The sequence below is a fragment of the Biomphalaria glabrata genome, chromosome 5, assembly GCF_947242115.1.
Source record: "Biomphalaria glabrata chromosome 5, xgBioGlab47.1, whole genome shotgun sequence".
Taxonomy (NCBI): Eukaryota; Metazoa; Mollusca; class Gastropoda; family Planorbidae; genus Biomphalaria; species Biomphalaria glabrata.
Window position 1 is genome coordinate 52,095,531 of NC_074715.1, and position 13,053 is coordinate 52,108,583.

A 13,053-nucleotide genomic window follows, 5' to 3' on the forward strand; every position below is an offset into this window, starting at 1 on the left:
AGTTGAGGGGTCCCAAACAGAGGATGAATATTCTATTATTGGCCTAACCAAGGTTAAATAACATTTTAGTTTTATGTTATTTGATTTATAGAAATTTCTTTTAATAAACCCTAATGCTTTGTTTGATTTTTTGATAGTTTCATCAATATGGGGATTCCATGACAGTTTTTCATTTATTATAACAGATAGGTTTTTAGTCTGTGTTAAGTGGAATTAATTGTTTTAGTTTTTTTGTTACTCTTAATAACTGTCATATTTTGGGTGGAAAGACATGCTACAATTTGATTCCCATTTCTGTTATTCATCTAATTCTCTTTTTAAAATTTCTGTATCTAGTGTAGTTTTTATTGTTCTATATATTATGCAATCGTCTGCAAATAATCCGACCTTTGTTCCTGAACTAATACGATTTGGTAAATCATTTATCATTTTACGACTGAATTCAGTGCAATGTGATGAACGATATAGGTTAACATCAGAATAGATTTATATGTATCTAGAAGTCAATGGGATGGGACAAACAGTTATTCATTAGTTACTTCCCCTATCCTACACTTCAACACTTATGTCAGAATTCTTGAATTTCATTTTAGTGACAGAAACACTTTTTCTTTTTCAAATCTGGAATCGTAAAAGGCAATAATATACCTGACAAAGTTGTGTAAGGATTCAAGAATGAATTGAATAAGACAGTGAGTGATGATTACCTGTGGTTGTTGTATCTTTCTGTGCTGCCCTGCAGATCTCTATCCTAGAAGAGTGGTATGGTATGTAGCGATCTTGATGAGAGCCCACCAGTAGGACATGCTTGAAGTTGTGAAGGACTGACACGAGAGAGAGAGAAAAGTTATTGCAGAGTTCACATTACAATGAAGACATCAACAAACAAAACAGACAGACAGAAACTTTTATGCTGATTGAATTTCTCTTTAGCTGGGAAACATTAATGTCTATTATTTATTACAGAGTGCACTAGAGTCATCTTCTTGAGTGCACTAGAGTCATCTTCTTGAGTGCACTAGAGTCATCTTCTTGAGTGCACTAGAGTAATCTTCTTGAGTGCACTAGTCATCTTCTTACATGCACTAAGAGTCATCTTCTTGAGTGTACTAGAGTCATCTTCTTTAGTGCACTAGAGTCATCTTCTTTAGTGCACTAGAGTCATCTTCTTTAGTGCACTAGTCATCTTCTTGAGTGCACTAGAGTCATCTTCTTTAGTGCAAAGTGTCATCTTCTTTAGTGCAAAGTGTCATCTTCTTTAGTGCAAAGTGTAACATGAAATACTAGTTGGAAAAAAAAAACAATCTTTTGTCTTACCTGGTTTCTGACTAAGTTTGTACAAGAAAGTCTGTCTCAAGTCATTATGATCTTTGAGTGATAGCTGTAGCAGTGAGCCAGACTTTTTCCATTTCTGCATAAACCACATGCCTGGAGGCACAATAAAATGCAAAGATATTGAGAAGGAAATAGAAATATTCAAATATCTCAACTGACAGTTTGCATAGATAATGATAAACAATAAAACAATCCTCATTGTCACGGATGAATGTGTGTATGTATGTATGTATAATCTATTTTTACAATCTGCGCGAATGACCGGAAGTGTGTTTTGTTGTCAGACAGAGACCAGCGTGTGTGAAATGCAGTAAAGCTGATTAAAGTTTATGTGTTTGATCTAGTGGTTTCATTGTTTTATTTCGTTAACTAGAACTGAACCAGGAACACCTAGACGTATTGAGACCTAAGGTAGATTCTATCGAGTTATAATTATAAATAGAATAGGAAAGCTGTGACACTCATATAACAAGAATTTTCATGCATCTATTTAGTTAATGATCTTTACATTTAGAAGAAGGAAAATCTCTATAATTTGACAGAGATTTGCGATTAAAGTGGTTTGTAGAGGAAAACATGATTGAAAAAAAATCCAGCTGGTTATGCCTCTTTTTTTAAAAAATTTCCAGAAAAATGTTTAGTAAAAAAATAGACAAACTTTTTTTATTTAGCTAGAAATAAGCTTAGCAGCCTTGTGCTTTGTATTGAATACCCTCAACATATCTAAAACTACTTATATCACATTGACATGCCAACTTAACAGTCATGCTAAGCAGCCCACTACTTTACAATTTCAAATAACCCACTGCTTAGCTGTATAAATGAAAGTATTTAAGTCACTGGTTAACATGCATGACACGTAGAACGTAGTTCTTTTTTGAAGTAGTGTCTGTATTTTGTAAGATAAGAGGAAGAAAAGATGTCAATAAACTTCCTATGTGTCTAAATAGCTCCTAACCTGCTACTTACCCATGTTGACTAGTCCACTTGTGTTGTACAGAGTTCCCAGGTGAGGCCCAGACAAAGACAGGAAGGTATACAACTTGGGCAACAGGTGGCTAATCTTGGGGTGGGACAGGGTGGATCTGATGATAATGTTTCCCAAAGAATGACCCACAAAGCTGAGGAAAGAAAGGTCAGCATCGTCACATAACATTGGGGAGGGGTGGGGGAATGGATGACATCAACGTATGAAAGTTAAAAATGAAATCATATTGAAAAGTTGAAATCAAAGGCATGTGTCATGTCCACAATAATAATTGCCTCTTCAACATTATCTAATTGTCAGGCTAGCACTCCTAAAAAGACCACACAAAAGTATGTGAAGCAATCACAACTGAACAAAAAAACAACAACAACAAAGCTCTTACCTTATTCTTGTAATATCAAATCCAAACGTATCAAGATAGGACAATATTTCATCCACCAAACGTTCTGTCATCTTGTCAAAGTCAGCAAAAGTGTCTTGCTGGAGGCAAAACAAAATGTGAAATTAACCAGCAAAACATACAAATGTTACTACCAAGCAAAACCAATGGCTTTCATTGTAAGAAGTTAGAAAGCCGAGGGAGACAATGTCTAACCTGATTCCTTTCCGACATCAAGAATTCCAGCCGAAACCCTGGGAGAGCCATCTCAATGTAAGTTCTGACCAGTCGCAGGTCAGCACTGTTACCTGAAATGAAGTCACAAGGCTCATTAATTGAACTTTTTAATTATATTTTTAAGTTTATCCGAATGAAAAGAGTTTTAACAAGTTTTAGAAAAATGTTGCAAAAATAAGTGGGATCTACACAACTTGAAGAAATGTTTTGTTTTGTTTGTTTGTTTTACATGTTTCGGATGTTCTTTCAGAGTTGAAGATAGTTTACTTCCTAGTCCAAACCTCCCGCAGGACGACGGGGGATGGGAGCGGGCAGGGTTTGAACCCTCGACAAATCCGAATGACAGTCCAGCGTGCAAACCGCACGACCAGGCAGCCATGCATTCAAGGAAGCAAAATTTAAGAGTGGCCAGGAATGTGCATCTGTTTCCAGCCCATTAGAGGCCAGGAAGTTCTATCATCAGACTACATTGGAGTCATGATGGTCACATTAATTTTATAAAGTGGGATCTTTGGTCTAGAAAAACTAAGTTCAGGAGGTAGTTGGTTTAGGTCTAGAACATAAACTGTGTCCACTTGGTGAAAGTTGTTATATTAGGTCCGAAACATAAAAAACAACAACAACAGAGCTTATATTTAGTGTCATTGTATCAATTACTTTAGATAAGCTATGTAATTAAATATGTAAATGTTTGTTAAATGTTTTACATGTTTCGGATGTTCCTTCAGAGTTGAAGATAATTACTTCCTAGTCCAAACCTCCCGCAGGACGACGGGGGATGGGAGCGGGCAGGGTTTGAACCCGGGACCATCGATAAATCTGAACGACAGTCCAGCGTGCAAACCGCACGACCAGGCAGCCAGGTCTGTAATAGGTCTAGACTAACAATAATAAACATGTGCAAATAGAAATATTTTTACGAATTGTTTTTGTTTAGCGAAATAACATGCTTTTAGCTTCTTCCATACACTATGATCCTATCCCTTGTCTGGACCAGTTGGAAAAGCGATGCAATGGGGGGACAAGAGGTATCTGTGTGAATGTTGCTGTGATTGCTTTTAGATGCATAAAAAAGGTTCAACTCAGGGCTCAAGCCTCCTCAAGGGGACTAAATGTAACTTATACAAACACATCTGTCAAGTATGATTTCTTTCCCTTGTTTGTTACCAATCAAAATAATTAATTACCAATAGTTAATAAACTAATTGGTTTATTATTTTTTAAAATTAATTCTTGTTTTGTCAGGTACAAGAAATAATAGTTCGAAATTTCAACTTGATCTGAGATTTGGTGTGGGAGAAATAATGTGTTCTAACTTTTTACCAGGCAGAGTGAGTTGCTATAACCTTTGTAAAAATCAATCTCACCATCCAGGCCATGGACACAGACTATCAGGTGAATGCCACTTGTCTCATCTACATCCGCTGGTACATGGAAATAAGGAATTCTGGAGGCCAGTGTTGGGCACTCACTGAAACAAAGAGACACCATTCTGTACAGTCACTAGCTGGAACTTCAAAAAAACTGAGCAGTACAGTAGAACTTTATTCATTGAATACAATCCCTAACTGAATGGAATTGAAAACTAATTGTAGTTTGTTCCTATGGTGATGATGCAACTTACCTATACAAATATCCTGGAAAATTGAGCTCTAGTTTAAGGCTTTCTCGTAATTGGATGAAACTAAAATAAAAAAAAAATTAATCAAATTTTAGTTTTTAGTAGAATCATAATATCTATTTCATAAACATTTTTTCCATTTATCAACAGAAATATGATATTCACATAATTGGTGTAGCTTTTCTACTTAAAAAAAAGTTTTTTGTATTTGCCTTGCAGATGAGTTGGCACCAAAACTATTCTTAGTATTTCTACTGTAAGAGGTGAATTCTAGTCATAAACAGAATATAGCTAGCAGCCAATGACATCAAAGAGAAATATATAGATTTACTTAACGCCCCACTCAATACAAATATCTACCAAATGTTGCTAGCTGCCAACAATACCTACATCTATAATTATTAAGTGTGATTACAGTGTTAACTTACTATACAAGTCTGTTTGGGTGTGGTCACAAGTATTAAGAGACTTTATGTTAAACATTGATAAGATAATGAAAACACACAAAAAAATACCCCTACTTACTTGACGGTACTATGACCAACAACAGAGACCAGTCGTGGAGGTTCTGGTTTACTAGCAGCATGAGATAACTCAGGGTAAGATGAAGAGGTGGATAAATGAACTTTTCTTTTCTCACTCCCCTCTGTACTTGTTCTAGACAAAAATAAAAAAACAAACATTTAAGTTTTTTTTTTTTTTTAAAGGTAGCTAAAGTAACCACACAAACAAATCTCTGATCAGTTGATTATTGATATAATTTATTCCATTACATGATTTTAATATTAGTAGTTAGTCCATGCCTTTAGGTGTATCACAATTTTCTGTGGAGTATTTCTCCTGAGTAAAACATTTTTCCACCATAAATGTGTTTTTTTGTACTGGTATCCTTTATAAAATTGTCATTACATTCTGTCAAGGCAATCTTTTAGATTTATGTTTGATGTTCCTAGCTGTGTTTGTGCATTATTTCTGTAGTTGTTACCTTATTTCAGATAAGAATTTGTTTACAAGTCTCTTGTGGCCACATGGATACTACATGTTTACTAACCGCCTGGAAAACCTCCCAGACACCGCCCTCCCCACTGGTCCACTAACAGGATTGGACCATATCGCTCTGAGAATGCTATAAGCATGAAAGTAGCGCTATATAAAAGCTATACTTGTAAACTTTTTTGTTATGTAGAGGTAAGAGGATCCGTTCTATACATTGGTTCAAGGAACCCAGCCTTATAGCACAATGCTAAAATTAGACTTTAAAATTCCTGTGTGTGCCCCCCCCCAGCCCAGGAAGCCATTGCACAATGATGGAATGGTTCCTCTTAATGGTTCAGTTATTAGTTTCAATACACTGTATTTGGTTTGTGAATGATTTCTTTATATTGAGAGGCTAAGTGCGCTTGAACTTAGCTTGGCTTGGCTACCTAAGAAGGGGGCTCGAGGTTCAACACCTGTCGCAGAGTTATGTTTACTGAACGCCTAAAGGCAGCATGGAAAAACCTTCTCCTAGATACCCCCTCCCCCCCACTAGCCCACAACTGAGATTGGACCAAAGCGCTCTGAGCATGCTATAAGAATGAAAGTAGCGCTATATCAAAGCCATAATTTAATTGATATCATTATGTGTGGCAGCTAACAGCTTAATCCCTCACATTCCATCATGTCTTTTACACACACAAGGCTAAATACTTGTTTTAATGTCACTTTGCTGTCAACCACACTAGTTGCTTGGCTATTTTACGCTACTGTCTGAGAGTTTACCTGTAAAGGAACCAAACCAACTAACAATAGTGGAGAGATCTTAACAAATGTATAGCGACCCAACCTGGCAACAAACAATAGTGGTGAGACCTCAATGAAAGCATAGCGACCCAACCTGGCAGTTGCCTAATTCATCAGATTTAAGAAACCAATAAAAAGTTGGTCATGCAAGTTAAACTACACACATCTCTGGAATTCAACAAAGTGCTACGGTCAGAGAGATTTCAGATCTATCTCTCTAAAGAGCGCACATGAAGTGAGTCTAGAATGTTGTGAAGATTTAATAAAGCTGGCATACATTTAAAGTGTTACTTTGCAACGCTGGGTATTCAACTCCTCAGTGTCTCACCTCATTATGGCATCTTTATGGTTATGTACATGTTTCTCTTCCTCCTCACAGTTTCTGAGAATATCCGAATCACTGGCAGCCCTCTGTCCACTGAGGTGGAAATCCTTATTGGACGTCGACGTCAACAAGTTATAACATTTGGAATCTGTAACAATCAATAAAATGTATCACTGCTGTGTCTTTTTTTCTATATGCATTATAACATTTGGAATCTGTAACAATCAATAAAATGTATCACTGCTGTTTCTTTTTTTCTATATGCGTTATAACATTTGGAATCTGTAACAATCAATAAAATTTATCACTGCTGTGTCTTTTTTTTCTATATGATGCTTTCTGACTGGTAGCCTCTGATAAAAATGAGAACTGATTTAAAAATGTAAGTATACCCACATCAAATTAAACAAAAACAGTTAAGATTACTCAAATTATAAGTTACAGTTGTAAGAGAAGTAACACCTTAATTAAGCCTTAACTATAATATGCACCCTCTGTAAGAAGCTAATAACTTATATAAGTCAAATCAAACAAGAACATAAAACTGAAATGCTATTTAACCTCTGCTTAGGATCCTTGAACTCAAGATAACAGAGAAACTATTACAAAACAATGAAATTTATAACAATTGAATTTTTATAATCCATTTTGATTATAGTTAAAATCATTAAACTTATCGACACTTCAAGACAGAGTAATAAAAAGTAAAGTAGCTATAATACATAAAACAATAATTTACAAATAGCAAAACAAAACTTATTAAATACTCAGAAAGACAGAGGCCCATTTCTTAGTCCATATGTAACCTCATTGTTTGATACACTGTGCTATTGTTGGGGGAAAGGCATGAGAAAATAGAATTCCAGGTGAAATAGGGGTTTTCACATATTTGTAAGCACCGAGTATCATTTTTTCTTGGTCACATGGTTTTTGGACCGCATGGGCAATATACACCATTTTCTACTGAGAGGCAGACATGTCTCATGTTGGAGTTAAATGTATTGAGTAGTATGTAGATCTAAGTGATAATTTTCTATGGATGTAGAGTGTATTCAATTTGGAATATTTTGTGCTAGTGATTGATGGCTGAGATTGCCAACTTCTGTTATCAATATTGTGTAATAAAATTCATGACTGCAATCAAAATCCCTGAAGTCTGTTGGTAAATCTACATGTTGTGACTTGGCATTAAGATATTTAATTAGTAAAACAAGAACATTCTAACAAGGCCAGAAGAGGCCCCAATATAACTCAAGAACACTCATACTATTGAGTTGTTACACCATACGCTACAACAAATTTCTGCAAGTGGTTCTTCTTCCCTAGTGCCATAAGAGAATGGAATGAGTTGCCTGCATTGGCCAAGAAAACCAACAACTTAGCAGAGTTTAAGTAATTTATTATCATACATGACTAGATTGGCACATGACGCAACTATCTTCTTTTTAGAAGTAACCTCATTATTATATAATATTATATAATGTCTTTGATTCCAAGCATTAAGGATGAGTACATTGGTTCACAACCCACTTCGGACCTACATATTTTCTGTATCTAGCGCAGACAAAGCTGTTACCACAAAAACAAATGAAATCAATTTAAGAAACTACTGGGAATACTTTCAGCAATCAAATGGAAATACAAAATATCCTTAAGTATTCAGAAAAACAAAAAAATTATTGACCCAAAAACTAGGACTAACACATACAAGAACTTTTTTCTTCTAAAAATGTACTCAAATAACTGTAGACTGAATGAGATAGAAAACCTATCAGCTTATAACTTAAAAAAATGAAAGCAGACACTGAACAGAATAGTTCAACTGGATCACTGCTGTAAAAAATGGTTTTATCTGCATCAATTATTTAGTTTGTTTTAAATGTAAACTGTTGTCAGTTTCATATGTAGATATATTTATTTTTTCAATTTACTGAGTAAAAATTGAAATTCAAAGAGTTGTTTATATTGGTACATCACTTCTGACAATGGCCCAAAGATTATAGCAAGTCTAAAATAGAAAACTACAAAAGAATGTTACCTGTAATATCTGTAGCACCATCTTGGAGAGCAACTGATCGCTTGTACTCCTCTTTTAATAGTTCCAACACAGTAACTTGCTGACGAGGGTCAGCGTAAGAACAGGTCACGTGACCAGGATCCATTGAAGTGTTCGTTGCTACAGGAAGGTTTAAGCCTAAAGTGTCAATTTGAGTGGGCCGACTCCCACTGGATGGAGAACTGGAGTAGCTGACCTCCTCCTGGGATGATATTTCGCTACCTAAGGCACTGTCATTTTTAGAGTCAACGGTCTGGGTAGCTTCCAGAGATCTTTGGGACTGGGCTTTTTCTAAAGAGGTAATAATCCCACCTGGTAAAGGTGCTTTAGACATTGAAGTTAATGACGAGGCAGCAACATCCGATTGTTTTTTAATGCTGAAATCCTGACGGTATGTTTCTAAAACATCGTCAAAGCCATTGGCCACATTAGTGTCATCATCACTGAAGTCATCATCATTGGCAGAAACAGGTGATTTTAACTGCTCAGCAGTGGTGTCCTCTTGGCCAAGTGCATGGCTTATTCCTTTAGCCAGTTGGCCGAGCTCTTCTTTGCTCAAGGCAGGGACTGTTGTTTGATGTATAGATGAGATGGGGACTATTTTTTGTGGCGTAGATGTTTTTAACGAGTCCGTGGAATGTTTCTCGACAGATTTTGCGAGCCCTGAGTTAGTTGTTATGGAATCAGACTGTGAAGGAAAAACTGGCGGTTTGGAAGTAACAATAGCTGAAGTGTCCCCTTGTGGAGGTGATGCTTGGGGCAAGGGAATGCTGGGCCCTTGGGGCAAAGTAACACAACTTACGACTGTCTTTTCAGGAGTTGAAACAAACGAAGGCTGAGACATCTCAGTATCACAGATATCGGGTATGGAGTCATCACTGCCTCGGTTCATGCAGGATGTGGGGAATATAGATGACAAGGAACTGCTGTAGGACTTCTCTAGTTGATTGGTCAGATTGGCGTCTGCAAGTAATAAATATAAAAACTCAAACTTCACGATAAAAAAACAAAACAATTTCATTTATACAGCGCTGTTATTATAATTATAACTTAGGTGCTAGGTGCTTTGATAACATAACGTACATAAGCTCGATAATTACTATTGATAAAACTAATCCAAAAAATATTTTAACAGATATGTCTTAACATAAAATAAAATTCTATATATGGTACAGAGCTAAAGACGATGTGAAACTAAATTTCGGACAAATGAAAGATTGAGAATAAAAATTCCAAGAGGATATTAAGTAATGTGTGGGATGTAAAGAAAAAAAAACAAACAATTTGGCTAACTAATAAAAGGGCTCAAATTCAAATCCCAATGTACAGCATGAATTTTTAAAAGAAATTTGACTGGAACTGAATTGTGTTGGCCGCTCTCTTAGGGCAGGATGGAAACCTAGGCAATACCTGTTCCAGCAGAAAAGAGGTTGGACCAGAGTGCTATAGTGTGAATGATACGATATAAAGAAGCAATTAAAAAAAAAAACAAAGTTTAAGAAATACTCACTTCCTACACCATCTGGCGAGTCTGGACTTAGTGTACCAAGGTGAACTGCTGCTGAAGAAATGAAATCTTGAGCTGGTATTTTTCTGTAGCCTATCAATGTCACCTCTGTGTCCTGTTTAATTGGCACCACCTCCGTTTCATTGCAGTAATAGGAGGACGGCCTCTTGAAACCTTCGGGCTTCATGTTTTTTATGAACTTCTTGGAGGAGGTCCTTTTCCTCAGATGGGGGGATGAGCCTCCTCGTTCACTGGCTACAGAGGAAGAGGAGTTAGAAGATGACCTATGCCGGGGGGAGCCAGTGTTGCTGCCTTCTGAGAGAGTGTGAGCTGCTTTTTGGTAGACCTCTGGAATCAATGCAAGAAATAAATAATACACAAGTAACAGTGCATTTTAAGAATTTGTTTAGGTAAGTGAATATCTTTCTCTTTTTTCAAGTCTGAAGAGTTAACAGGAGATAAATCATAAAACAACATCTCCTTAGCATACAGTAACAGTTATTCACTAAAATGGCGCTAAGACTTATCACAAAGCTAGCACTATTTATGACCTGCATCTTAAGTAACCAACAAAAAAGTGTACTCACGAGGGGGTACTGCCCGGGCATCGTGGAAGATATCCTCAAACATGACGGGTAATGTGTTCACATCGCCGTCCAGGTCTGTACATTCCACGGCAAGAGATGGCAAGTTATTGAAGTACTGGGAGTTTTTAACTATACTTGCTAACGCTGAGTGACCATGGAGACTGAAAATCAAGAAAATAAATCATCAGTACATCAACTTATGTTCTTGTATTTTTATGTCAATTAGTTTTCATGTCTAGACCAAATTATTCTGTCTCTTGTAACATCTTATGCTGCGTGATATCCAGTAAATGTGATGTACTTAGGACTATTTCATCAACTTACCCAGGATCATAACAAGATAAGCACGAAGACTTTTTATGATCTAATGTGAAAAAACCTTCTGCAAATCTTCTAATCTGAAATGGTAATAGAGAAACAATGAAAGTGTGGAATTAATGGCTTCTAACATATATCTGGTTTGGTCTGCCAGGGAAAAGTTCTCGAAAAGACCCTACTGACTCTTTAACAGTTTTGTCTGTAATAATAATAAATTAAATAAATAAATTATGGCTTTTATATAGCACTACTTTCATGCTTATAGCATGCTCAGAGCGCTTTGGTCCAATCTCAGTTGTGGACCAGTGGGGGGGAGGGGGTATCTAGGAGAAGGTTTTCCCGTGCTGCCTTTAGGCGCTCAGTAAACACAACTCTGCTCGAGTCGGGTGTTGAACTTCGAGCCCCCTTCATAGGTAGCCAAGCCAAGCCAAGTTCAAGCGCACTTAGCCTCTCGACCACGCTTCCCACATAATAACAATAACAAATCAATTTATAAAGATAGTTGTTAACCAACAGGATGTAGGATCACGATGCTATGAGAAAACACAAAATATAAAAGTTGAAACGTCAAACTGAGAAAATAAACATGATCTACAAGAGTGAAAATCTTTTTATCTTATAAATTACAGACATTTCTTCAAAAGAGACTTCCTACACATTTCATGTGTCAGTCTAGTCATGCAAGTTAATCGGTGAGTTAAACTCTGCTAAAGTCGTTGGTTTTCCTGGCTGATTCAGGCAACCCATTCCATTCTCTAATGGCACCAGGGAAGAAGGAGCACTTGTACGGATTTGAATGGCAAACTAACCTAAATAACTTTCGTACAGAATTACATTTATGATCTTCTAGAGTGTAGCAAAGCATGTGGTTTGTCTGAGCTCAATGAGGATCACGTCCCAAACCTTTATGTAATGAAACGGCAAGCAAACCAAAACTTTGAGGGGAAAATGCAGGACAACTAAAAGCGTTGTCCATGGAATACAGAGCTCTCTTAGAGACATACAAGCTTCATCTAATAAAATAGCACTAGATCACTTGAATCGTTTCTTACATTTTTCTGCTACATATGAAACAAGATAGGAAACACAATATGGAAAGATGCCCTTTATCTCCCTTCAAACCCCGGCTTTGGTGTTGGAAAATTACATGTAAAAATGAGGCTGGCTGATGCTAAGTTAATACTCAGTGTATGTATCCCTTTATTCTCACGTCTATATACAGCACATGGACTAAGCTAAGCAAATACTGCGGCTCACCCGAAGGTTGTGATGTTCCCTAGCCAGGTGAAGATGAACCTGCGGCTGCTTCAAAACAATTTCCAGGAACTGTGCCCACAAGATAACATTCTCCGCACACAGCTGAGTGATGTCTGTGATGGCAGTTTGAATCAGGTCATCTTCCTCGAGGACTCCCTGGTCAGATACACAGAAAACACTTGTTAAAATGAATAAAAAAATTTTGGTGGACATACTATATTAAGTTTACACACCATGTGTTGGAAAATGTGCGTGGATGTTGATATAAGATGACATACATATCTAAATAACATTTTATAATTGTCATTAATTAACTCTTTTAATTAAAAAACTTCTTTTATTACATATCAACAGTGGTTGCTGGCTACATCGTAAGAAAAGTTTCGCCCTAGTAAAAAAAAATTTCAAAGACTGAAAGTTTAAAAAAAAAATAAGTCAATTATGAAGGCACGTGGGTAATGGAAGGAAAATGGGAAAACAAGTTTTGGTGTGTGAACTGCTGTTGTGGGCTTCCTTCAGTCATGGGCAAGTCAGCTTCATCTCAAAGAAAGGCTGAGCATTAGCTATGAGATATATCTCATGCATAAAATGTTTCTACGTAAAGTAATGAATATTTTCTTTGTGATTCAAAAGTTTATTTGCAAAGTTTTCGTTCAAAATT

General features: G+C 36.5%; 1 protein-coding gene across 4 annotated transcripts in view; it reads right to left on the reverse strand.

Moving 5' to 3' along the window:
- Window positions 1-13,053, reverse strand: part of LOC106076036 (protein FAM135A-like) — a 48,738-nt gene that overhangs the window by 6,130 nt on the left and 29,555 nt on the right. For all 4 annotated transcript variants that reach the window (XM_056029013.1, XM_056029010.1, XM_056029011.1 and 1 more), the window contains 14 exons: window positions 12,393-12,548; window positions 11,142-11,215; window positions 10,818-10,978; window positions 10,234-10,578; window positions 8,706-9,686; window positions 6,671-6,815; window positions 5,086-5,217; window positions 4,564-4,623; window positions 4,307-4,410; window positions 2,919-3,010; window positions 2,706-2,803; window positions 2,305-2,456; window positions 1,318-1,428; window positions 708-824 (listed from right to left, as the gene is read on the reverse strand). In XM_056029013.1, coding sequence (XP_055884988.1) covers window positions 708-824; window positions 1,318-1,428; window positions 2,305-2,456; window positions 2,706-2,803; window positions 2,919-3,010; window positions 4,307-4,410; window positions 4,564-4,623; window positions 5,086-5,217; window positions 6,671-6,815; window positions 8,706-9,686; window positions 10,234-10,578; window positions 10,818-10,978; window positions 11,142-11,215; window positions 12,393-12,548 — 2,728 coding nt within the window. The remainder of the gene's footprint in view (window positions 1-707; window positions 825-1,317; window positions 1,429-2,304; window positions 2,457-2,705; window positions 2,804-2,918; window positions 3,011-4,306; window positions 4,411-4,563; window positions 4,624-5,085; window positions 5,218-6,670; window positions 6,816-8,705; window positions 9,687-10,233; window positions 10,579-10,817; window positions 10,979-11,141; window positions 11,216-12,392; window positions 12,549-13,053) is intronic.